A 27,500-nucleotide genomic window follows, 5' to 3' on the forward strand; every position below is an offset into this window, starting at 1 on the left:
CAGGGGTACGTGTACCACTAGGGGTACGCGAGCACACTGCAGGGGGTACTTGGAAAAATGTAATTTTAACAAATGTATGGTACTTAGTTACATTGGGATAGAGAAAGCAATACAGAACTTGACTTGGAGTACTTGTCGTACAACGAAAATGCTTAGGGGGTACACAAGACAAAAAAGGTTGGGAACCCCTGGTTTAGATCATGATGGACCAAATACCAGCACACCGCAAGTGGAAAAGTCTCCAATTGAATCGAATGGAATGCTAACAACAGTGATACGGGAGTAGGTGGGCTGAAAGGATAAGGGTAGGGTCAGTGGCGGAGCTATACAGGGGGCGAGCAGGGCATTTGCCCCGGGGCCCAGTGCCCTCCTGTATTGGATGTGGGGGCCCTATTGTGACCTTGGCTGGCCGTTTGGGGGGCCCTATCAGTGTCTTGCCCTGAGGCCCTGTATGTAATTGTTCCGCCACTGGATAGGGTGGGAGAGGACAGGACTGAGACAAGTTGCGTGTGTGTGTGTGTGTGTGTGTGTGTGTGTGTGTGTGTGTGTGTGTGTGTGTGTGTGTGTGTGTGTGTGTGTGTGTGTGTGTGTGTGTGTGTGTGTGTGTGTGTGTGTGTGTCTATGGATGGGTGGGTGGGAGTATTGGTGAGGCAGAAGAGAGAAATGGCATATACATTAGTGTGTGTGTGTGTGTGTGCGTGCGTGCGTGCGTGCGTGCGTGCGTGTGTGTGTGTGTGTGTGTGTGTGTGTGTGTGTGTGCATTGTGTACAGTATACACCATCGTCTGTTGCTCTAATATCTCCTCTGTTCACCCACTATACCGAAATCTCAAGCCTGCGCAGATCCGCGAATGCTACTGTAGCTAAATCGCGTTAGCGACCCTCTCTGCTGCACATGGCCATTATTCTCCGCCCCACCTCCACCTCCACCTCCACCTCCACCTCCACCACCTCCTCCGCCAGCCCCTGCCTCACCTCCCCCCCGGCCCCAGGTGCCCGTCATGGACAACATGGTACGCCGGCTCCAGGTTCGATCACCTCCTCCTCCTCCTCCTCCACCACCATAGACCCTAGTACTCCCGCCTCCTCCTCCACCTCTCCCGCCCCCGCCTCCACAACAGCCGCTGAAGGTGTCGAGGAAGCCCTGGCGGAAGCGCTTGTTCATGAAGCAGTAGATGACGGGGTTGACGCAGGCGGAGGTGTAGGACAGCAGGTGGATGAAGGAGATGGGGGCGCCGGAGAGCAGGCGGTCGGCCGAGCGGCGGTGGAAGGCGCGCCAGGCGTTGACGCTGAAGACGGGCATCCAGCACAGGAAGAAGAGCGCCACGATCACCAGCAGCATGCGGATCACGCGCTTCTTGGCCAGCAGGCTCGCCGTGGGGTTGCTGCTCACCACGCGGCTCACCTAGAATTCAAGGGACACTGTGTGAGATGTTTAGTTGTTTATTTCCAGAATTCATGCTACCCATTCACTAATGTTACCTTTTTCATGAATACTTACCACCAGCATCAAATTCTAAGTATTCATTATGACTGGAAAAATTGCACTTTTCATACATGAAAAGGGGGATCTTCTCCATGGTCCGCCATTTTGAATTTCCAGAAATAGCCATTTTTAGCTGCAAAAATCAAACTAGAAAATATGTGTTTATTACTTAGTAAACTTTCATGTAAAGATCAAATTTGGCAATAGGCAGCACAGTTTCAATGAGCAGCATAGTTGCAGTACCTTTTTTGACCATTTCCTGCACAGTGTCCCTTTAAAGAATCGCTAACACTTTACAATAGTGTTTCTCAACGGGGGGGCAGTGGAATGCCCTAGGGGGGCGTTGGAATGCCCTAGGGGGGCGATGAGAAGGATACAGTTGAGAAGGGTCGGGGGTTAGTTGTCATGGGAGCATTATTCCATTTGATTTTTTTTTAATACTAAGGGGGCATTGGCAGGCTTATGATGGTCTAGGGGGCGTTTATTCAGAAAAGGTTGAGAACCACTACGTAGGGGTTAACGTTCGGCGAGAAGGTCGCTACCGTGGAATAGCAGCACGACAGAGAGAATCTTTAGACCCCGACGCGGAGCGGAGGGGTCTTGTTCTCTCTGAAGTGCTGCTATTCCACAAAGCGACCGACTCGCCGAAAGTTAACCCGCTTATTATATGGATATACTTAAATGATTCACACATGCGGGGACATTTCTTTAGACCAATTTAATGTTAAGATTGTTGCTGCGCAAAACAAAACAGTGCCGGCGTTGTGGAACACCGCTAGGCAACAGCTAGGTAGGCTAGCCAGGACAACAGGTGTTGTCTATCACAGCAGCTGATTTAGAGTGACAAAAGACCGGACCCCCTGCGGAGTGATATGAAACATTCGCTTTAGCCACTGACTTGTATACAAGCCAGTGGCTTTAGCAGTGAACGTCTTGTTGCCATTGACAGCGGTAGCCAGGACAACGGGTGCTGTCTATCACAGCAGCTGATTAGAGTCTTGTTGAAAAGTCGCTTTAGCAGTGAAAAGTCTTGTTGCCATTGACAGCGGTCTGTTATAGACCAACCCGTCCGTTATCGAAAAATAACAGACGTCCGAACGTTGGGGAGCCCCGTTGAAATGAATGGAGCATTCGACAGATGACGTCACAACCATATAATAATTTGCAATAACGTCCTATTCACAGCTGTATAAACACTTTATAAATAATGAGCTAATTATCAACAAAATGTTTACAAATGTTCATAAATGGGCAAGAAATACTATGCTAACACAGCAGACACAGCGCAGTCACAGCGGTCCTGGAAGTTTCTCCTCCAAAGACCAGAGGGCATGAAACCACATAAGACTCACACAGTAGAAGTTGATTCCCACTCCACTGTGCAGTCATAGTTTGGTTATTACTCATTTACAACCATTTGTAAATGCTTTGTTAAATGTTAATTGTTATTAAATGTTAATAACATGTTTATAAAGTTGTTATTGTAAAGTGTTACCAAGAATCTTTGATAAAACCCCTCTGAGACAATACAGCAGATTCTGTAAAACTTCTCTAACACCCATATTTAATACAAGGTCTGCAATGACAGGGACATTTGTACTAGTGCCCCGTGCTAACGACAATGTCCTACAAAGAACAGTGGGATACAGAGCTATCACTGTATGGAACAGTATGGCAACTTTTATCAAACAAATAAATTATAAAGCCAGTTTTTTTTTAAAAAACAAGTCAAGATATTTTTAGGAAAGAATTATTTCGTGGGGTCGCGGCTCACCTTGGCCCTGGTTGTGGAGGAGGAGGTGGTGGTGTTCGCTCCCCCTCCTACAGTAGGACCTCCACCTCCACTGAATCCTCTTGCGCCTCCTCCTACTCCTCCTCCTCCTCCTGAGTAGCCACCACCACCTCCAGTGCTGCTTTCCCTTCTTGTTCTACCTCCTCCTCCTCCATAACCTCCAACATGACCATCACCACCAAATCCTCTTGCTCCACCATCTCCTCCTCCACGTCCTCCTCCTCCATAGCTAGGTCCACCTCCACCTCCACCCGTGTCACTTCCTCTTCTGGCTCCTGCATTCCCTTCTCCATCTCCATCTCCACCCCTTCCTCCTCCATCTCCACCACCTCCTGCTCCTGCTCCTGTGGTGGTGGTGGTGGTGGTGGTGCTACTGCTGCTGCTGACAGAGGTGATCAGGGCTGCAGACTGCTGCTGGGTGGCGTTGGAGGTGGTGTGGGAGTTTGCGTGGGAAGTGGCGTGGGAGGTGGTGGAGTCCGAGCGGGACTTCTTGGAGGACTGGAAGTAGCAGCCGTCGCTGTCGCCGGACTTCAGGCTGCCGGTGCTGCTCTGCCTGTCTGGTGGAGGGAGGGGAGGGGAGGGGAGGATTGTGGACAAGTGTTAAGGTGATACCAGAGAGAGTAGAGAGAGAGAGGTTCCATTGGCCCATTGTTTCCGGGTTCTATTATTGCAAGGGGGAGGGGGGGAAATCCCCCTTTAGGCAGACCTAAGCAGACCTAAGGACTGTTCTATTCAATGCTAGGAGCATTATGACACGCCCCTTTAGGCAGACCGGAACCTGGTCATGTTAGGTGCCCATAGCAACCTATTACATTGGCATATCTCTATATACTTAAAGAATCTCTGGTGATACTGTCCCATTTTTAGAAATAAGCTTATTTTACACCTCCCCTCCCATTGAAATAAATAATAGGGTTTTACCGTTCTCCTATGCTTTCAACCGTTCTCTGGGTATTTCAGCGCAAATTTTACCTCCAAGCTAGCAGTAGCAGCAGGGAAAAATACATCAAGCGTGCCATCACCACCCATCCCCCCGGACCCACGAAACCCACTGAAGATCCAAGCAATTGTAGTCTGTCAGTATTTTAGTGTGTGCCCAGGTAGTTGAATTCCTGGCATGGCCTGGTTATCTCAATAGTGCCAAGAAGATGTTTGCCCTCAGGCTAGTGTGTTCATAAAGCGCATGTTCGATTTGCTGTAATAGGCTACGATCAGTAAGCCTCAACTTGTCTGTCGTGTCTTTTCCTTCTTTCGATATTTTGTAAAATAGGCCCACGTTAAAGCCTAAATACGATAATAGGCCTAAATAAGGCTAATAAAGTAAGCTAAATAAGTCAGGCCTAAATAAAGTTGTTTTAGCCTATGAACTCAGGCAATGCAGAAATTTGCGGAGGGATTTTGGATATCTTGGCCTATAGGCTACCGATGGCTTTATGAACTTTATAACTGGGCTACAAGATAGTCGGGTAAACAAGGATTGACTTGTAGACCACCAACATCTGATGCTGAAGTGGGGGAGGGTTGTTTTTTCACTTCAAATGTTCCCCGACACAGACACACACACACACACACACACACACTACACACACACACACACACACACAGATACGCGCTAATCGCTCTCTCTCTCTCTCTCTCATTGTTGCTATACGTGCATCTGGATAGGCCTAGGCAGTGTGGTCACCCAGCACATTTTCATAGAAATGATGTGGTTTTTTTTTAATGAAATCTTTATTCAGTTATTTGTGAACAGTCTCTGCGTTTCTCTTTCGATGTTGCGTCACCGTGGACAAGTGTCTGCTCGAAAACTTAATGCAAAGCAGCTAAACTTTTCAGAACGTGTTGAACTTTTCAGAACATGAATGTTTGTCTGTGGGGGAGGGGGTGGGTTACAGCAGTGCAGTGCAGTGCACGGGCTGCACAGCATTTTGTGACATGTCGTGGCGCGACAGGTTATCCAGCCTCCGAAGGAGTCATAGTTCCCCAGTCATACTGTTGGTTCGCATCTCCACCGAAGCAACTGAATTTGCAGTCCTAATCACAGATGATTAGCCACACCTGGTGTAACAGATGTCTTGTCATGTGTGCATCACATCCCCAGTTAACCGGAATCCCGTCGATCGTGCACAACAGCGCATTGAAAGGATGAAATGTTCACAAGCACCAATACAAAAAAACGTCTTCAACCTATTAGTCCGTAGGCTATCCTGAGGATATCCGTTCCTGACTTGAATAGGCTAGTGCAGAAATAATTAACAGACATCACTTAGCCTATAAGTTAGGAGCGGAATTGAGACGGTGAATGCAGGACAGAATAATGAAAACAAAACACCGTCGACTGGCGGTCTTGTTTAGGGATCACGCTTGTGTTATTATCAAATACCCAATGTTACGTGCAACGCGCAATTGGCTGACTCTTTCCACTTGTAGCCTAAAACTGAGGGAGGGATCAACGTACAATGAGCTACACTGAAGCAGATTACTCTGCTTCGCAAAAAAAAACAGTGCACCAATAATACCCCCGTCTTCAACCTACTATTTACCAGATATATAGGCTAGTAATAGTATTAAGTTGTGCTACCTTGTTTTTTGTGGTAACGACAGTGTAGATCAGGTAGCCTGCAATAGGGGAAGCGGCATGCGCCAGTTTTAAAGACGGAATGTCGTCGCCAAATGTAAAATCACCTCTCTCATGCTGACATGACGGGGCACTACTTCATTAGGCTACAATGTTGTTCATGTCTGTTTGACTCACACTATACGAGTGGTTCAATTTGTGTTTTTGTGCTCATCGCACAAATGAGACAGACAGGCTTGCTTGATAGGGCTACACAAAGCAAGCGACATCGGTCCACTCAAAATGGTCCGAACTCCGCCGCTTGATTTCATGTCTCCTCAGTCTCTCCATTACGATTTATTAGCCTACTCTGTTTTGCTATTTTCGTTATTCTTAGCCCTGGCATTAGAGATGAAGCAACTGTGATCAGTGAGGTTGTGGAAACGGTTGAATGGTCCTAAATTGGAAGCGGCCGATGCCAGTTTTGAAGACAGAATGTCGTCGCCAAATTTAAAATTCGATCTCTCTCATGCTGGCGTCACGGGACACACTTAATTACAATGGTGTTCCTGTCTGATTGACTCGGTTTTAATTGTCTTTACCGGTTCAAATTGTAGTAGGTATGCAAACTCTGTATCCTGAGGATACCCGTTCCTGGCTTGAATAGTGCCGAAATAAGTTAGGGACGGATTGGGAGACGGTGAATGCAAGACAGAAAAAAAGTCGAGTTTAAATTCACATGGTGGTCTTGTTTAGGGCTCACACTTGTGTTATTATCAAATGCCCTATCAAATGCCCAATGCTAAATAAAACATGCAATTTGCTGACTGTATTTCTACTACTACTAAAACTGGGGGACGGACAAGCACGGAAGCACAAACAGACCACAAACACAGGCAGACGCTGCTCTGCAAAAGCGGTGCTATACTGCCCCCGCATTCCGAATGGCCACAGGGTGTAATGATCACGGTACGCTGCCACGGCACGGCACGGTAATGAGCAGATTGAAGTTACACCATATGTAACATTGAGTCCTATGAGACTAGTTAGCCGCCAGCTGGTCTCATAGGACTCAATGTTAACTGCTAGCTTGGAGGTAAAATTTGCACTGCCATACCCAGAGAACGATTGAAAGTACTCAAGGGGAGGTGTAAAATAAGCTTATTTCCAAACATGGGACAGTATCACTTTAAGGTGATGATACAAAGGGCAACTGTTTGAGCAATAGAAAATAATTAGAACTTGTTTTTCATCCGTGGAACTAACTAGTACATCTTTTTGACTAGAGATGGGAGATGTGGAGTTGGTGGTAGTGAGGAAGAGCTTCAGTGTGTGTGGATATGTATGTGTTAGTTATGTCTGTATTTTGAGGAATCTCTTGAAAACGAGATGTTCATCTCAAGGGGCTATCCTCTCATAAAATAATCTGATTTGGATTTTGAATTTCAATTTCTAGGCAACGGCCCTGCAAAATAGATTTTTGACTGTTTTATCACTAAAACACTTTTATCAGAAGGCCTTAATCAAAATCTTTTGGTAATCATTTTATCAGAAAATCAGGTGTCAATCATATTGTTGCCCAGCAACTTTGCTCAAAAAGTTGCCCTGTGTGTCATCTTCTTGACACACCACTCTTTGAGAGAAATGTCAGCTACTACGTACATCCGGTACTATACTACAAAATATTAGGAGTGCATGCACTGATCAGCTAGCCTGGGAACTCCCATACTGCCTTTAGTTCTACACAATCGTTTCGATCTGAAAGACACTCACTTGTGATTAGGTCTGGTGTTAACCAGGCAACTGATCAGCAATAATGAGTGCTGGAAGGGAAAAATTGTGTCCTTCAGTTCGGTGGGATGTTTGGTTATGAGTTTTGCAATGGAGTAAATGTTGCAAAAAATAATTGGCAATGAAGCTCGGATCTAAACAAATAGCTGCACCAGATACTCTGCCTTTGCCTCTGCATACTACCAGACAAGGCCATGTCATAACGTTGATTACAATGACATAAAGTACATTCCAATATGCACACTCCCATCCTCCACTTGTGCTTGTGGCCTCGCCCCGCCTCCGTGGAGAAAACAATGACGTTTCCGAGCAGTCAGCCTAGCCACAACAACTTTTAAGGGACTGTTTTTCATTCACCATCCTAATTGCTAATGGGAAAATTACATTAAAATTGTGCTTTCGCAAGATATTGAATTAATTTTCTGTTGTCAATGTCAGTGACATCCTCATGAGGTCACAAGCAGGCAAGTGAGCAAGAGAGGACGGAAGTCCGCAGATTGGAATCCACCCATATAGTAACATGAAAACAAGTAGCATAGGAGAACCTTCCTCAAAGGCATAAAGTGGGTTAATACATTCCTGCAACAAAAGCAGAGCTTGATTTTCTAATTAAAATATGCCTTAAAAATAACAAAAGTGAAAAAAGTGGTTTATTGCAGTCCCTGAAACAAAAGCAAAGTTTGAATCGCTAATTAAAATAGGCCTTAAAATAATAAAAGTAACAGTAGAAACTTTCTGGAAGAAAATATCCTGTCAGTTTCAAGGAAGAACATTGGACATGCTCAAAAGCAGTGTTTGCACTAGTCTACTGCGTGGATTCAAACCGTGGACTTCCTGTTTGCACCTGCTCAGACTGGCAAACCTCATGTTCAACTTTTTGATGCACTGTATGACTAGAACTGGTTTGGACTTGAAGAAAAGCCAAATGTAATGTAATGCGATGACTATGAAAACAAAATCATTTTAAAAAAGAAGTCTTTGTGTCCCTACCTCTGTTTTCCTTGCGGCTGGCCATGTCAAACCTGATTCCCCGGTAGAGCTCCAGCGAGATGAGGCCGTACGCCCCCGTCATCACGATCCCCGGCACCAGGAAGAGGATCAGCAGCAGGAACACATACCTACAACACAGATGCATTATATTACATTATATTACATTAACACCTAAAACCCAGATGCATTAGATAAGTAAAAGTAAACAATAATACGGGGGCGCTGTGGCGCAGCGCTCTAAGCCCCACCCCCACATTTGGGCTTGCATGCCCACGGGGACCCCGGTTTGAGTCCGGCCGGGGTCATTTCCCGATCCCACCCCGTCTCTCTGTCCCACTCGCTTCCTGTCACCATCTCAGACTGTCCTATCAAATAAAGACATAAAAGCCCCTAAATATATATATATATATATATATATATATATATATATATATAAAAGTAAACAATAATACAACATGCACTGCATGGAAGATATACTGTACCAAAAATATCTCACTCCCTGCACTTAAAACTATAATTCTACATGCCATGTCAATGCTGAGAAATGCTGCAGCATTTAGCCTTAAGTCCTAAAATCCAAACAAGTAAATCAGCCAAGCACATTTCAAATTCGACAAAAAAATAACTATTCGCTACCCCCTTCCACAACGCAAATCTTTTTTTTTCAAGTAAGTATCCTAATGCGTACCACTTATAACTAATCTAATAAACAAGGATAATACATCCTCTGGCCTATCCATCTTAAAGCGACACTGAGCACATTTCCACCTCCCCTTGGATAAATCATGAATACTCAAGATAAATAATCGAGTTTTACTTTTCTCCTCTTCTTTCAACCATTCTCTGAGTCTGGCTGCACAACTTGTACCTCCAGATTAGCATGCATCACTGAATCGAAAGGGTGCAGCTCGCTAGCCAGGCTGTGCCCTCCAAGTAGCGCAACACCTTCAGCGTTACTACTAGTCAGGTCAAGAGCAATGCAAGTACTTTCTGAGCTCCCGAAAAATCGGGAACTCCTCACACTTTGTTGGGAAGCAAACAACCATCAGCAAACCAAGGGAGGCGGGTCAACCATGCCGTTTGGGAAATGTTCATTGTTATGCTCTTGGTCAGACCAAGTCTCAAAGAGATATGAAAGTCGATGATAATCAGGCTAGCAGCTTGCAGCCTGCTGGCCCCATTCTGTTCAATGCTAAGTGTTGCTAGTGTGGACATAGGACTAATCACCACACTCAGAGAATGGCTGGACGAACATTACATTACGTTACATTACCTTATTGCATTATATTGCATTTGGCAGACGCTTTTTTAAACCAAAGCGACTTATAATCGAGGACATACTCATAGCCAACATTACTAGCATATGTCTGTATGTATTATATGTCTGTATGGGTATTGTATAGGTACTCTAGGTGTAATGTATGCTTACTGTCTATGTCTAATTGTCTATGTCTAATTGTCTATGTCCACACCTAAAGTCTATGTCTATGTCTGCATGGGAAAGTAAGAAACATAATTTCAAATTCTTTGTATGACCAGTGCATGTAAAGAAATTGACAATAAAGCCGACTTGACTTGACTTGACTAGCAGATACAAAGTGCATATATAAAGAACAACAAGTGCATATGCTAAGTAGGGTTAGTTCTGTTTCACTCAAGAAAGGCTGCCAGACGGCTAGCCCAAGGGGCTGGAATATAATCCGCGCATGCGCGAGTTCTGAGGTACACTTATATCAAAACTTCATCACGTGAGTGTGCCGCGCTACTGTACACAGTATATAAGTCCCAGCGCGGCATACTTCGTCCTCTTTAATCCCTCACGCGATCTGATAAGGTACGAATTGATACTGGTAACGAGGTGCCTACTGGCAGTTAGCTGTCCGAGAGCTGGTGACTATTGTTGCCCCTCTCCAGGCTATCGTTATCAGGCTATTATCCCCACCTTATTAAAGTGTGCTATCGCCGCTTATAGTAACGGTGGCTTCTCCCTGTAGCTTGTGCTTTCGCATGTGAAGCTACTCTCGTGGAATCCCCGAGGCGCATATCCACCTGAAATTCAACTTGAGGTAAGTAATCTGTTGTTGTGGTTTGCTCTAGGGAGGAAAGAGATTACAGAGACATCTCTCTAGCTATATCTCTAATGTTGCTACGGGCACCTTCGGCGCCGTTCAGTAGCTCACTGTGATTCTGCCGCCACTCTCCCTCTATCGAGTTGCTTGCGTGCATGAACTCTCCTGCAGGACGGCCGCGACTCTTCCTCTGTCGAGGAAGTTACTCGCTGGGCTTGTTGGTTCCGCAGTGGAATAATTATCCTGTGTAACAAACTGCCGCCACTCTCCCTCTATCGAGTTGCTTGCGTGCATGTTATACTCCAGCTGCCTCATCTGACGTGATCTCGTGCTGCGCAACTCTCGGCACCGACAATCTCATTCTCGGTACCGGTGAGAGATCAACGCTGGTACCAGAATTCCACTTGAAATTCAACTTGAAATTCAACTTGAGGTAAGTAATCTGTTGTTGTGGTTTGCTCTAAGGAGGAAAGAGATTACAGAGACATCTCTCTAGCTAATCAACGCTGCCTGCCGCCGCTCTCCCTCTGTCGAAGGAGTTGCTTGCGTGCATGTTATAGGCTACTCCAGCAGCCTCACATGACGTGATCTCGTGCTATGCAACTCTTGGTACCAACAATCTCATTCTCGGTACCGATGAGTGATCAACGCTGGTACCAGGGTCGGTACCTAGGGTGATTAGTGCTGCTACTGGAGTGTGAGACACTTAGTGACCACCATCTCTTGCACCTCTGCTGGAACCATATCTGGTACCAGGCAGTGACAGTGCTATCAGGTTCATGCCTAAAGTCAAGGTGTGACTGAAATAATAATGATACTTAATGATGAAGTAATAATAATAATAATAATAATAATATTTATATATTTTAATATAAGTTTAAAAAAAAAAAAAAAAAAAAGGGATGCCTGGATTCCAGAACTGTTCTAATTGCAACAGTAGAATGCCAGTGAAAGATGGACATACACTGTGTGTGACATGTCTGAGCCCTGATCATGCACTAGCTTTAAGGGCAGGGAGAGCGGTCTCCCCTTCTCATCACATACTCTACTGAGTAAGGTGAATAAGGCTACATGAGATAATACACCATCCTCCCAGGCGTCCACGGACTCAGGTTCGATACCAGCTACTCAACCCTCTCCTCAGCAACTGTCTGAGACTTATGATGTTCTAGCAATAAAATGGCGTCTCTGGTGAAGGGAAATTTGTCCTTGGCATCCGGTCAACAGTGGTTGATGCAGCAGCTGGCTGAGCGCCATACAGCGCCACTAGGGCCTGGGCACCAGGCAGCCCCATTAGGGCCCGAGCACCAGGCTGCGCCATCAGGCACAGAGCGCCAGGTGGCCCCTTCAGTGCAGCCTGCAAGGGTGTCACCACAGCAGCTGTCCCCACAAGGTGCTGATAATAGTGTGGAGCTGCTATCAGTGCAAGCATCCGATAACCTTGATGCTGGATACATAGATGGCTTAACATCTCCCCATCATTCTGATTTGAGCTCAGACCTCTTCCCCCGGACTTTGTCAGGGAAATGACGACTGTGTGGGAGCAACCAGAGGCGGCTACCCCTATGCGACAGTGGGCACAGTTTGCCAACATCCACGGAGCGGATAACGTTGGTTTTTGGCAACTATTTCGCGATGGATGACTATTGCTGCTCTCGTCCTCCCTCCTACAGCTCTTGTGGGGAGGGACCCTCCATGCCCGAACAAACAGTGCCGCACCACTGATAAATGGCCGAAAAAGTCATTCTACAATGCGTCCCTTGGGGCACACCTTATGAACACAACATCTTTACTCATGTTGTACCAGATGGAGCTTATTGAAGACCTCTCAGCCGCCCCTGCTCAGGGACTGGTGGAGGAGTTTAAAAAGGTCTTTGAAATCCTTTTGCACCTTGCCAAGGGTGCAGCACACTCTAGTGGGAGATCCATTGCTTCACTGTGGATGGCACAGAGGCACCTGTGGCTGGCTCAGTTGAAGTTGCCCAAGCAGGACAGGAGCAGGCTCATGGAGCTACCTCTTACCCCTGGCGTTGCCTTTGGACCCGGAGCAGCTGACATGCTCCACCGGGCCAAAGAGTCTAGGGTATCAAAGAAGGAGTGGGAGTAACTGTTGCCAAGGCCCCCTCCACCCAAGCGGCATCGGCCTGATAAGGGCTATTCAGGTAACCCCGGTGTGCCCTTCCCAAAGAGCTGCCCCAATATGCAGAGACATGGGCAAAAATGACCGGCGCATGTTTCCCCCTTTGCAAGCTGCCGGCCTGGAAACCCTGCTAGGCCTTATAGGCCTCGGCAGCGTGATGGCCACAGACCAGTTCTGCCGCCCCGCAGCCTTATTCCAGATATTCAAGTGGCCCTGCCGCACGTTTTCTCCCACACTCAATTGGAGGTGTGGGAAATGTGTTCTCCCAGTTCTTGGGTTGTTCAACGGTAAGGTTTGGTTACCGGCTACAGTTCAGGCGCCGCCCACCCATGTTCAAGGGTGTTCTTGTTTCTCATCAGCCAGACCCAGAGCGGCAGCTGGCCTTACAGTGGAGATAAATACTCTGTTAAGGAAAGGAGCAATACGGGAGTTAAGTCGCAACGAACGGCGGAGTGGCTTTTATTTGAGCTACTTCCTAGTTCCGAAACTAGATGGTGGATTCCGTGCAATACTGGACCTAAGGCCACTAAACCAGTATTTACGCCCGTTGCATTTCAAATGCTGTCACTGACCCAAATCTGTCAATCGATTCAGTGCGGGCATTGGTTCACGAGTATAGGCCTCAGAGGTGCCTATTTCCACATTGCAGTCCACCCTGCTCATCGCCAGTTTCTCCGATTGCGTTGGAGGACAGAACTTTCGAGTTCAACGTCCGTCCCTTCGGCCTATCTCATTCACAAAGTACATGGACACAGCCTTGAGCCCGCTGTGTCAGAGGGGCGTCAGAGTCAATTATCTATCTCAATTACGACTGGTTAAAATTCATGGCTGCTGCATCCTAGGTGGTACGCCTTGGCCTTCTAGATATGGGTTCAGTGCAAAGTGGTACCTGCCCAAGTACACCCAGTACTGGACAGGAGAAAATCTGTCCCTCTGCCACCTGTGTGCCTATGAGCCCTCCAATAGAGGGCCATACCCCAGAATTTGTGCAGAGGTGTACGACTAGGCAGAATCTACCAGCGCAAAGTTCTGACCACAGACGCATCGCTGTCAGGCTGGAGGGCAGTCTTAAATGATGTAGGAGCCAGAGGAGTGTGGCGCCCACCTTGGAAAACTGCCCACATAAATATTCTCGAGTTGAGACCGATATATCTTGCCCTCCGGCACTTTTTGCCAGTACTCCAGAACAAGAGTGTCTTAATTCGAACAGACAACATGTCGGCCATAGCATATGTGACCGCCAGGGAGGCCTGAGGTCCCAGGCGTTACGCAACATGGCCCGGGAACTCCTCCTCTAAGCAGGCACTCGACTCCACTCGATCAGAGCAGTGCACCTGCCGGGCACTCTGAACACAGCAGCATACCTGCTGTCAAGGGGTAAGCCACACCCAAGTGAATGGCGATTGCACCCGGAAACAGTGCATCTGATCTGGGTTCATTTTGGGAAGGCACACCGCAATCTTTTCGCCTCAAGGGAGTCGACCCACTGTCCACTCTGGTTTTTCCTTAAACCAAGACGACGCACCACTGGGGGTGGACGATCTTCCCCCCTCTCTCCATGATTCCTGGAGAAGACCAGGAAGGAGAACCTGAGAGTTGTCTTAATGGCTCCATTTCGCCCCCAGGTGCCATGGTTTGCAGAGATTCAGACCCTCCTCTCGAGCACCCCATGGCAACTCCCATTGCGCAAGGGGAGAGTTGTGGCACCTGACACCAGCCGCCCTAAATCTGTGGGTCTGGCCGTTAGAAGGGACACCCTCCTCGCTCGGGGGTTGTTATTCTCAGTTACAAGAACCTTGCAGTGTGCTAGGGCCCCATCGACAAGAGCCTTGTACTCTTAAAGATGGGCAGCCTTCAAAGCATGGTGCGAACAGTGGCATGAGTGCCCCCGGTCCTGCCCTCTAGCTTCAGTCCTGGAATTCTTGCAAAAGAAACTTGGTGAAGGCAAGTCCCCTTCAAAGCTAAAGGTTTTTCTCTCTGCAATATCCGCCTGCCATGAGCGAGTAGATGGCAAAACGCTCGGAGCTAATCCTCTGTCTATCCAATTCATGAGAGGAGCTCAAAGACTGCGCCCAAGGAGGCTTCAATCTGTGCCGCCATGGCAGTTCCACATTGTCCTCAGTGCTCTGGCGAAGCCCCCATTCGAGCCCGTTGGGAGTATCAACCTAAAATGGCTGTCTCAGAAGGCGATTTTTCTTCTCGCCATCACCTCAGCGAAGCGTATTGGAGAGCTACATGTGCTGTCCACTCATCCTGACTGCTTCCATGTTCAGCCAGAAGGCACCGGTGTGGTCCTACGCCCTAATACAGACTTTATGCCGAAGATTCTTTCAACACAGAATCTCAACCAGGCGATTGTGTTGGACTCCTACCGCCCTCCTAACTCTGAGCCACCTCATGGTCGCTCCTGAAGGGAGTCCTTTTACAAGAAGTTTGCCCGGTGGCCTGCTGGGCTTCACCGTCGATCTTCACAAGGTTCTATAACCTCAACATGTTATCTCCCACATCCTTTGGGAATTCGGTTCTAAGCTTGTGACAGATGGTCACATATTCGACTGTGTTTAACTTGAGTTCTGTTAACCAGTCACTCTAGCCCTGTTGGCATGTGGACATTCAATAAGGGTTTTTGACTCTTGCATTGTCCAGTGTCTTTATTCAATTGTCGTATGGTTGTCCGCCGCGACGTTTGGGCATACATATTCCAGCCCCTTGGGCTAGCCGTCTGGCAGCCTTTCTTGAGTGAAACAGAACGTTGGGTTACGTATGTAACCTTGGTTCTGTGAAGGAAAGAAAGGCTGCCAGACTTCGTCGTCGCTCTGGACTTCGCGTTCAGGATTTTTATGAGGACGAAGTATGCCGCGCTGGGACTTATATACTGTGTACAGTAGCGCGGCACACTCACGTGATGAAGTTTTGATATAAGTGTACCTCAGAACTCGCGCATGCGCGGATTATATTCCAGCCCCTTGGGCTAGCCGTCTGGCAGCCTTTCTTTCCTTCACAGAACCAAGGTTACATTCGTAACCCAACGTTTTTTTTTTAATTAACACTGGGTTAAGTAGAGTAGACGTCACAACATACACATCATGCCATATAGAGTCTGGCCTGGGACTGGGCCAGCTCAGGCATTAGTGTAGTAGATAGTCACAAAAGAGAAAAGTCTTTATTTGTTTCTTGAACAGGAACAGGAAACAGGTAAAACCCTCAATCATTCAACAGGAGGGGAGATGTGAAATCAACACATTTCCCAAAATGCTGCAGTATCTCTTTAAACGTGCACGCTCTACTCTACACAGGCTCAGCGAGTGTGATGCTTGAGGCTCACAACGCTCATCTACCGCTGTGATCCACAAGTAAACTTGGATCAAACTCGGATTTGACCGAACAGCCGTCCAAATGGCTGTGTTTGATTTGGCAAAATGGCCCTCTGCTTCAGACCATAACAGGGGATGAAAAGCCTGCCATTTTGTGGATAGATTGTTGTTTATAAGACTTGTCCAATATGCACTCCATTTCATGCAAGCTAAATGGAGTGCACGGCTGCCGTGCTGATTTGGTGACATTGTGATGTGAAAGCTGCCCAATTTTGGCATGGTTAATTATGGGGGGGAAATTGTGAGGGGGGAAAAACCCAAACCCAGCACCACCATGGCTTTCAATACATCAGTGCACCTACTGTAGCGTGCAAAGGCAAAGAGAAAATTGTCAAGCAAGGCACACATCAACATTCATGTAGGCCTATTCGAATTCCTCTGAGGAAGATGGAAGTTGTATTACACCATCAAAACAACTCAGGTGAAGGGCAAAACTTTTGTCATGTCTGAAACATGTCTGTTTGTTTCCTTTCTTTTTGCATTTGTTTTTTGTGAAGCACATTGAGTTGCACCTGTGTATGAAATGCGCTATGCAAATAAACTTGCCTTGCCTTGCCTTGAAACAAAAGAAAACTAAAGACGAGATAATGAATGAACGTTAAAATGTGTCCCAAAATTTTTTGTATCTCTGCACTAAAAGACTACCGTTTTACATGACTTGCTAATGCTGAGAAATACTGTGCGGAGCACAGAAGATCCTCAAATCCAAACATGTAAATAGCTTAAGGGGTATGCCACTATTTTGGGGCTTAATACAGTTAAAATCGTTGCCCTGGGTTTATAAAGGTGGTAAAGTGTCTTATTTTTCACGTTAGGCGTTATCTTGCTTTAAGACAAGTTAAAAGAGTTAAAAGAGTAACTGTATTCAGCCCCGAAATAGTGGCATACCCCTTGAATAGAAACACATTTCAAATTCTACAAAACACTGACTTGCTCCCTCCTCTGTATTTCCTCCCCCACACATCTCGCTCTGTCTGCCCTGAGGACAGATGTATTGTGCCCCCGTTTTACTCTCCTCCATCTTTCGTCTTCTCTCCCTCTCTCTTCCATCTCTCTCCTGTTGTCTCTCTCTCTCCTCCATCTCTCTCCTGCTTTCTCTTTCTCCTCCATCTTTCCTGCTTTCTCTCTCTCCTCCATCCCACTACTGCTCTCTCTCTCTCTCTCTCCCCCTCTCTTTCTCTCTCTCTCCTCCATCCCACTACTGCTCTCTCTCTCCTCCATCTCTTTACTGCTCTCTCTCTCCCCCCCCTCTCTTTCTCTCTTTCTCTCCTCTATCTCTTTACTGGATCTCCCTCTTTTCTCTATCCCACTACTGCTCTCTGTCTCTCCTCCATCTCTCTTCTTCTCTCCCTCTCTCCTCCATCTATCTCCCTCTCTCCTCCATCTATCTCCCTCTCTCCTTCATTTCTCTTCTGCTCTCCCTCTGTCTTCCATTCTGGATAGACTGCATCGTTACTGAAAAAAGCCTTTATTTGTAAAGGTTAATTCATAAAGACATGCAGCTAGGAGTGCTGAACAGTTACAGGTACAGTGGTGTAGACAGTGACGTCATGCGTTGGAAACTTGGACGGAATCTGTGGAAGGTTTTTATTTTAACTTGTCTACTTCTGACACCTCTGAAGTCACAAACAAGTCCACAAATTGAGCACCCTGACAAAAACCGTGTAGGTGGAAAAGCGTCAGTCAGTCCATGTTGCCTTGAAGAAAAGTAGAAAAGTAAAAAAGAATGAAACCGGAGTGCCAGTTTCCTTCTCTTTATACTTTGATGTCTACTACTACTCACTAAGACTGTTAGTAACTGTTAGACTCTAAGCAACTGTGTTGAAAAGTTTGAATCCTCGCAGAGCTTCCGTTTTTCCTTTTTTTCCCCCTCAAGTCCACAAACCCACTCTTCTGTTGGAGACTGATGTCCACACATCTACACTTTAGCTCCATAAGTGTTGGACCAAAGCTGACAGAGTCAAAGTCTTCCACTCCGACAGTCACAGGGGCAAAGACTGCAACTCCTCTAAGCTCCCAAAGAAAATGCGATGTGACATTTCAGGTGTCTCTAATGCTGACATTTCAGGCATGCAGCCTGCCTAATGCCATTCCCTCTCCTTCCTCTCCTCCCTCTGACTCGTCCGCCGCTGCCCTTTCATCAACACGATTGCTCTTTTGTGGCCTCCCTCCCTATCGCCTCTCCTCTCCTCCTCACGTCCATCTCCTCATCCCCTCTCCTCCTCCATTGCTCTCCTCCGTATCTGTCTATGCAAGTCTGTCTGCAGTGACCATCCTCCTTCTTTTCTCTCTTTCTTCTTCCTCCTCACCTCCATCTTTCTCACCCTTTCTATTGTTCTCCTTTCTTTATTACGTAAGACAAGGACTGACTGACACGTGAGGTGGCACCAATTGTTGGTCTGTCCTGATCTCTCTCTGCAGTGGCCTCTTTGTTGATGCTTTCTTTGGGAGCACATAGTGGTGGAGTCTACTTTTTTTGTGGTGGGTATACTGTATATTATTTGAGCATCTTTTGAGGTGGATATACTGTATATATTTGTACTATTCTAAATAATGGATCAATCAATTTTAGGTGGGTATACTGAAATGTTGAGGTTGGTATACTGCATATACCTGCGCTCTACGTAGGGTTGTGTTCAAAATATCGGTATCGGGATGTATCGTCACGGGCTTCTTCACGATACGTGTATCATATCGGAGGTGTCAGTATTGACACTTCATTTAATAACATAAATTGAATTTTGAATGCTACACAGCAACTGCCAGACCTACCGTGTTGTGAAGGCAGTCTTTTACATTCACTTCAGTATAACTGTTGCTACAGAAAGAAGTAACATTTGGTCCTTCATGTCTATTTTCTAAAAAAAATGAATAAAAACCAAAAATGAAGGTCTAAAATATTGTGACATATCATATGTATCGCGATATATCGCAATGTATCGTATCGCGACCCCTATATCGGGATGTGTATGGTATCGGGAGGTGGTTGGCGATACCCTCCCCTATTAGACTAACACCACTGTGTGCACATCCAATAAGTCAGTTATTGGGCGTCTCCTCCAGGGTTGCCAGATGAGGCTGATGATTTCCAGCCCAAAAAATGCTCAAAATCCCCCTAGAGGCACAAAATCCCGCCAAATGCTATTGATTATGGCAAAAATTGGGCAGGGTTTTTTTTTTGATAAATGCCATTTTTACCCGCACAAGGCCATCCTAAGCAGCCCAATTGGGCTGGAAACAGCCCAATCTGGCAACACTGTTCTCCTCACCCTTCTCTTTTCTCCCCCTGGCCCCATCCCACCTCCCTTGACCACACCCTCTCTTCCCTCTCAATGGGGCATCTAAGTCTCCACCCCTTCCGGGCAGCGCGTGGGGATGGGAACGCAAAAACTTTTGACTGGGCTGTAATGGACTGATCAAAGCTATCTTCCGATCCACCTCGCATTTCCCCGTCGATCACACATATGCTTGTGCCTCAGAATTAACAACAACCAATGGTGTGCTTGTTGACTTCACTTGGCAAACGATTTTTGAGTTGTGTGCGTGCAAAAATATGTAATTATTTGGACTACACAACAGATGTCGCATGTCCGACGTGCAGCCGCGGTGCAGCGGTAGGGTTGGCTGTGCCTCGGTTCACGTCAAATATGCGAGGCACACGTGTAGTCTCTAACACAGTTTTGCACAAAAGCTAAAATAACGTTTCTTGTCTTACGACGCAAATCCAAACCTTTCAAATTCACTGCCATCATATGTGAAATCCGGAGCACATGCCAAACAGGAAGACAATTTAGCTTGACTCGCTCCATTAACTCCAATTCAACATTTTGAGCGCTCCAGCCCCACGGATCGGAAGTAGAAGGGCGTGACTTAAGTGCCCCATTCTTCATTATCCACCACTCCTCTGGCATCTCACGCCCCTCCCTCCCTCTCCTCTCCCCCCCCCCTCTCCCCCTCTCTCACCATGTATACCCCTCCCCTCCCACCCAAACACACACACCCCATTCCTGTTCACCGTGACTGCTGTATGGTGTCTCTCTCTCTCCTCCCAAGCTCATACGTCGCTGTGCCACATGACTTGCCACATATTGCCGGTTCTGTTGTCCATGTGCACCAGTCCACCGCCAACCCCCCCACCCCACCCCCAGCCGTACTGTCTCCTTCACTCCTCACCATGACTGCAGTATGGTATCACTGACACATGAGATGGCCCATGTTGCTTATGCGCCATCCTCTCTCCTCCATTTCTGTCTGTATCTGTCCCCCTCTATTTCCACTTTTCATCTACTTTTCTGTCCCCTCCTCACCATAGCTTTTGTCTCCCCACACATACACATACACACACACACCCCATGTCTCCTCACCATGACTGCTGTACGGCGTCGCTGTGCCACATGAGTCTGCACATGTTGCTTATGCTATTGTTTATGCGCTGTCAAGTTATTCTCCCACCCTCATGTATACCCCTACACACACACACACACACACACACACACACACACACACACACACACACACACACACACACACACACACACACACACACACACACACACACACACACACACACACACACACACACACACACACACACACACCCCATGCCTGCTCACCATGACTGCTGTACGGCGTCGCTGTGCCACATGCGTCGGCACATGTTGCCCGTGCTGTTGTCCATGCGCCATTGTCTCCTCTCTCCTCCACTTCTGTCTGTCTTCTACTGTTCATCTACTTTTCTGTCCCCTTCTCACCATAACTTTTTTCTGCCCCCCCCCCACCTCCGCTGTGCCACATGAGTCGGTTGACCATGCACCACACCCTCACCATAGCTCCCCCCCCCCCCCCCACACACACACACACCCCATGTCTGCTCACCATGACTGCTGTACGGCGTCGCTGTGCCACATGAGTCGGCACATGTTGCCGGTGCTGTTGTCCATGCGCGTGAAGGGCACCAGCGTGCTGGAGATGGGGTAGGGCAGCATGAGCAGCAGCGACAGCACCCAGGTGGCGCTGATCACCTTGGCCGCGTGCGACTTGGTCTGCCAGGCGCGCGACGTCAGCGGGTTGCAGATGGCACTGTAGCGCTCCAGCGAGATCGCCACCAGGTTGAACGTCGACACGCTCACAGAGATGCCTGAGGAGCAGAACGGAAACAAATAAAAGGAGATATTAGTCATGTTTAGATTTTTTTTCTTTTATTCATCGCTTTTGTTTTGTTTTGTTTTTTTTGTTCCAGGAAGTTGATTTGTTTTTTTATCTTCCTGCTACAAAGAGATCTTGATATGTACTCAATACATGGGTTTAAAGTTTGTGAACAATTCCTGGCCTCTTCAACCTCTGATTGTTGGAAACAGCTGTCTGTCAAAAAATGTGCTCACGCGGTTGGCTGCTTAGCACTTTGCCCCTCCTCACAGTGTGTTTGTAAACGGGAAACATATGTATTGCAACATGGTCCTAAAATGTAAACATTGACACCAGATTTGTCGTAGCAGAGTCATAGAATTAAATAAAACTGCACAGTATTTTAAAGTACAAGCGCATAGTCCACTAGAAGTGTGATGTTCACTTGTTTCTAATGATACATTTATGCATTTGTATAGCCTTAAGGCACTTACAAGCCGATGGAGACCTTCACATCAGTGTTAGAAGTTGAAGGTCTTTTTCCTCATCATCTCTTCTAAGGCGACCACCCAACACAGGCAGCTCTTGGCCAAACCCTCAAATCAATTCAACTTTTCAAACTCTTTATTTAGGTCAGACACAAGTGCATGGTTCATAATAATGGCTGTATAGCTTTTAATTGGAAATTATGTTGCTTGAGGCGCCAATAGACCGTTGAATCATCTCTGCTGGCAAGCTGCGTGTGCTGAGGCTTGAAGGCAAGCTAGGCTGGTAAGCGTGAGTACAGCTGGAGAATGGGGGGTGGGTGTGTATCACATAGGCTGAGATGAGCAATGACCAATACACCCTAGAATAGTGTTTCTCAACGGGGGCTCTACAGCAGTGATTTTCAAACTGTGGTTCCGGGGCTGTGGGCCCTGAAGGTGGGCCTTGATATGATTTTTCACAATCCAAATAATATTTGTGTGTGTTGCTGTTGCCTAGTTATTTGAGTTGTATTGTTTACTGGATCAGAGAAGGCCCCCGAACATTTTTGAAAAAATTGAGAGGGCTCCAAGTTGGAAAAGGTTGAGAACCACTGCTCTACAGCCTCCCAAGGGGGTGTTAGGTGCGCCCTCAGGGGGTGTTGAGAAGGAGAACACTGAGAAGGAGTGGAACGCTCATTTGAAATTGGGAACATTAGTCTACATTGTTTTTAATACTAAAAAAGACACTGGCAGACTTATGAAGAGATCAAGGAGGCATTGACAGGCTTATGACGAGGTCAAGGGGGTGTTTGTTCAAAACATGTTGAGAACCACTGCCCTAGATTCATCTTCGCTGGGCAGCTGTGTGTGTTGAGGCAATGTTGGTGGGGATGATTACAGTATTGAGTATTGAAGGGAGAGTGCATCACCTGTTGAAGGTGAAGATTGTGCACATCCCAGGAAAAGGTGCAGGACAAAGGCTGACTGTAGTTTCAATGTGAGAGGTCCGCACACTTAAAATCCTTTTTGTTTTCTTTGATTATTTCATGTTTTTTGACTTCACAGTCTTCATCAGATTCTCTAGAGAATCCCTATAGAATCTGATGAAGACTGTGAAGTCGAAATGTAATCCAGCCATGAAATAATAAAAGAAAACAAAAAGGATTTTAAGTGTGCGGACCTCTAGAGCAGTGGTGCTCAAACTGTGGTACTTGTACCACTGGTGGTACTTGAGACATCTCTGGTGGTACTTGGAAGAATTAATTTTCTGTGCATTGATTTGAAGGCTGATCAAGTTGTTGCAGTTGAAAATGTCTCTCTGGTCTCACAAGTTGTAATATTGAATTGTATTGCACTGAATGTGACCATTGCTCTTGATGCCATTATGAACCTCTCCTGTATTGACTGGCAAAAGCGAATATGGAAGGGCTTTACTGCAATATTCTAATGTTGGTTGTCAAGGTGGTACTCAGAGAGCTCAATATTTTCTCAGGTGGTACTTCACACAAAAAGTTTGAGAACCACTGCTCTAGAGGGCTAGAGGGGATCAACTAGTGGTCATCAACTGGTCATGCTGGGGTGAACAGGCCACGTGTTAAGAAGAATGTGCTGCTGCATCTGTCAACTCAAATCACAGATAGCTTTTGTCACTTTACTTGCAGTCGTGCTATAGGGCACACAGTATATAGCCTAGCAACATCGTGTGACCAGGTCAGGGACAGTGCAACCGCTTGTCCGGTTGGTCACATGTATGTGAACGCTTACGGCATGGCAATGGCTTCCTCTTTTGAACTCCTTTTAAAACAAACCCACAATGGCAAAAGAACATGGCAGGATATGTCTACTATCTACTGTATACTGTCAAGGGTGAAGGGCCACATAAAGTGTTGACAAAGTGCAGCGAGCTACATACCCACTACTCTGTTAGAATACGTAGAATAAAATAGAATAGAATAGAATGGAATGGAACAGAATAGAATAGAACAGAATGGAATACAATGGAATACAATGGAATAGAATAGAATAGAATAGAATAGAATAGAATAGAATAGAATAGAATAGAATAGAATAGAATAGAATTTTTGTTGCACCAGTTCTGATTCCACTACTTGCAGTTCAACCACATGTCAAGGTCAAATCTTTTGGTGATATAATGTTACATTACTGTACATTACTTTTGGCAGATACTTATATCCAAAGCGACTGACAATATGTCTGTTACAACTTGTTTTGTTTTTTTGTCTGTACTACTCCATTGTTTACCCTAAGGTCTGTTGATGGAGTAGGCCTACGGAGATGTGCACTGTTCTGTCAGAGCAGCAAGGCAAAGGAAATAGTCCACAACGGTCCACAATAGTGTCAACCTCAGTGTGTGACCTCATTTCTTCCACAGATGTACTCTGCTTGGTTTCTATCTAAGATAACGGTATAAAACACTGTTTGCTGTTTAATAGCCACAAGACGGAATTGTACTGTTATGATGATATTTCACAATGGAGAAAAAAAAAAATAGCATGTGTAAATGTGAAAATTTAGCACACATTTATGGAAACTTGTTAATACTTTAGGAATTTCACAATAAATTCACTGAACAATCCTGTTTATATAGCCAGACAACTGCCTTTAAAAGGACAGAGCCTACGGTATCTTGTACAATACAAATGAATGATAGATTCTGGAGTTGAGATGACAAAAGATACCTCACACCAAAGATCACCCAACGAAAACTATGACTTTTCTCTTTGGCGAGAGAGTTACCATCTGTGTTTTCCTACACGCTGAATCCATTAGGCACACCTCTAGATCAGTGGTTCCCAATCTGAGGGTCAAGGCCCTTGGGGGTGGGTGAGGAGGGTAACCTTAGCAGTGGGGTTGCAGAGAGAATGGACTGTTTACATAAAAAACTTAAACATGCGTTCTGTATCTGCTTTTATATATTATATTCATTCCATAAATTGTTGCTATGCACTTGTATGGTTATTAAAGGCATATACCTACAACAATAAAATTAGAAAATACATATGCAGTATACTTACTATTGTATATGTATATGTATACTTACTGTACATAACAATGTATATAGCCTAGGTACTTTTTTGCCATTTGCCAAAGTTTGGGAACCACCATTGACTGTACAGTAGATACTGTCAATAGGAACCACTGGTCTAGATCAGTGTTTCCCAACCAGGGGTACGTGTACCACTAGGGGTACGCGAGCACACTACAGGGGGTACTTGGGAAAATGTAATTTTAACAAATGCATGGAGCATAGTCACACTGGAAAAGAAAAGGCGATGTAAAACACGAGTTAGGGGGTACTTATGGCACAACGAAAAGGCTTAGGGAGTACAAGTACACAGGGGCGCTGCCAGAAATGTTGGGCCCCATGAAAGATTCGGATTTTGGGCCCCCTTAAGGGCCCTTCTCAGTGCTCGGGCCCCCTTAAGGGCCCCTGTCAGTGCTTGGGCCCTTAGAATCTGTACCACTTCCCCCCCCCCTAGCGGCCCCCATGCAAGTACATAAGACAAAATGGTTGAGCAACACTGTCCTAAAGCACAAACAGTTTGGGAACCACCGTTGACAGTACAGTAGCTACTGTCAATAGGAACCACTGGTCTAGATCAGGGGTTCCCAACCTTTCCAACTTGGGGCCCACTCCAAATTGTCACCAATGTTCGGGGCCCACCTCTGACCCGATTACGAATAAAACTCACATAAATCAGCAGCAACACACACCAAAATGTGATTATATTTTTTTGAATATTATTTCAAGGCCCACTTGGTATACATTCAGGGCCCACTAGTGGGTCCCGGCCCATAGGTTGAAAATCACTGGTCTAGATCATCCAAGCCAAGCCTGAGCCCCGCCCCACCTGACAGTACGCAGCCAGTCACGCTCACTGAACACAAAGGAAGCCTTCGCCAAAATAATAATAAATAAAAAAATATATATATTTATATAAAAACAAGAAAGGTTTCTTCTAATGAATTATGCAGCAGGTCATGTCGGCTGTTATAACACTGAAGGGAAACAGCCAGCTGCAGTTCATTCCAGTCCAAATCATTTTTATAGAAATCCTAAAAATAAATCTAATAAAAATCTAGCAAAGATAATAGCAATAAATATTCAAATACCTTTAACACAAACGCTGCCAATAAGCACTCATTGCCAATTTCCCTAAAACACAGCATAGGATGTTCATTTTGACTGGCTCCATAGAAGAGACATTGTCACTGGATGGTAAATGTTAAAGAAATTACAGTAATGCGTTGTTGGCAGGCAGGCATCAATAAACACTGAAAGTAAACCAACCCGACAGTGTATGAATCAAAGCAATACACCAACCCTTCGAGGAAAAATGCACACAATTAAGAAACCTAACAATATTAGACAATATAATATAATATAATATAATATAATACAATATAATATAATATAATATAATATAATATAATATAATATAATATAATATAATACAATATAAGAGACAGGCAATGCACTATGCACCAAGTCTACATGGAAGCAATTCATCAAATGTACAGTGCACCAAGACTAGAAGACATGGAGATAATGAACTACATGCCAACCCTAGGAAGACAATACACTGGACAACAGCAGTGTATGAAAGCAATGCAAAGAATCAAACCTCGTAAGTTGGCACTGCAGGCATTTTAACAGCGAGTCAACTCAGCCCTTTTACAGTTGCTCGTAGAGACAGACCTATGCCCACCCCCCCCACCCCCACCCTCCCCGGCACTTCGCCACAGTCAACAAGCACTATCTGTGTAGCGACACAATGTTAACAAACTCCGAGAGCCATTGCCACGGGGCCCCTGTAAATCCGTCTGTATTATCGCAGGTCTCGGCGAGCCGCGTAAACACATTAAACAACCAGAGACAGGCCGGGACGCGATGAGGAGGTCCCGGGAAGACAGGCCTGGACTGGCCATCTGGCATACAGGGCACATTCCCGGTGGCCCAGCAGTCTTCAGGGGCCGACGCTGTTGGGTTGTTTGTTTGTTTGTTTGTTTGTTTGTGTTGTCCTTAGCGACCAGCCCTCAATTTAGATGGAGCAGCCCATTAGTCTATCTTTCATAGTATAACATGTATACAAACAGAAGATTGAGCTAATCGAGATATCCTAGAAAAAGCAGTGGTCGAGGCTGTGTGTCTGACGTAACCTGGTTCTCACGCGATGGTTGTTACCAGCCATCTGGAACATTGTCAATCGCTTAGCTCTGGAAAGGCATGGATGTGTTCAAAGCAGTTCGAACCTGATTGGAGAATTCTTGGGTTGCAGTTACGTCAGAATCCCCCATCACGGGAGCGCGTGAATTTGAAATGGTGGACTACCTGGGCTTGGAGCCATTGACACCCATTCAAAAGTACATTTTTTCGATCTGCCACAGAATGTTTTTAATTAGACCCAAATTCACGTGGCTTTTTTTAAAATCACGTACTACTTCAACCACTGACTTGCATATACCCCGCCCCACGATTCTGATTGGACAGGCTGTGAAATTTCTGATTCCGTTCGGGCTCGTCTAAGATATCCAGACCCTCGTGCGAGCTCACGAAGTTGAGAGGGAATGCACGAAGGGTCTGCGTGAGAGCCCGGTTTAAGCCCCCCCAAAACATGCCCGGGCTGTTTTTTGGGTCCCATCCCATCCCAGCCCTCGCTGGAAGAGCAATGCCATTGTCACACCATCAA

General features: G+C 46.1%; 1 protein-coding gene across 1 annotated transcript in view; it reads right to left on the reverse strand.

The window, feature by feature from the left end:
* Positions 1-785: 785 nt before the first annotated feature.
* Positions 786-27,500, reverse strand: part of cckar (cholecystokinin A receptor) — a 41,817-nt gene continuing 15,102 nt past the window's right edge. The window contains exons 3-8 of the mRNA XM_063186874.1: positions 21,074-21,335; positions 8,616-8,743; positions 3,617-3,834; positions 3,260-3,490; positions 1,077-1,404; positions 786-965 (exon numbers count right to left, since the gene is read on the reverse strand). Coding sequence (XP_063042944.1) covers positions 829-965; positions 1,077-1,404; positions 3,260-3,490; positions 3,617-3,834; positions 8,616-8,743; positions 21,074-21,335 — 1,304 coding nt within the window. The 3' untranslated portion in view covers positions 786-828. The remainder of the gene's footprint in view (positions 966-1,076; positions 1,405-3,259; positions 3,491-3,616; positions 3,835-8,615; positions 8,744-21,073; positions 21,336-27,500) is intronic.

Source organism: Engraulis encrasicolus, chromosome 21 (genome assembly GCF_034702125.1).
Source record: "Engraulis encrasicolus isolate BLACKSEA-1 chromosome 21, IST_EnEncr_1.0, whole genome shotgun sequence".
Lineage (NCBI taxonomy): Eukaryota > Metazoa > Chordata > Actinopteri > Clupeiformes > Engraulidae > Engraulis > Engraulis encrasicolus.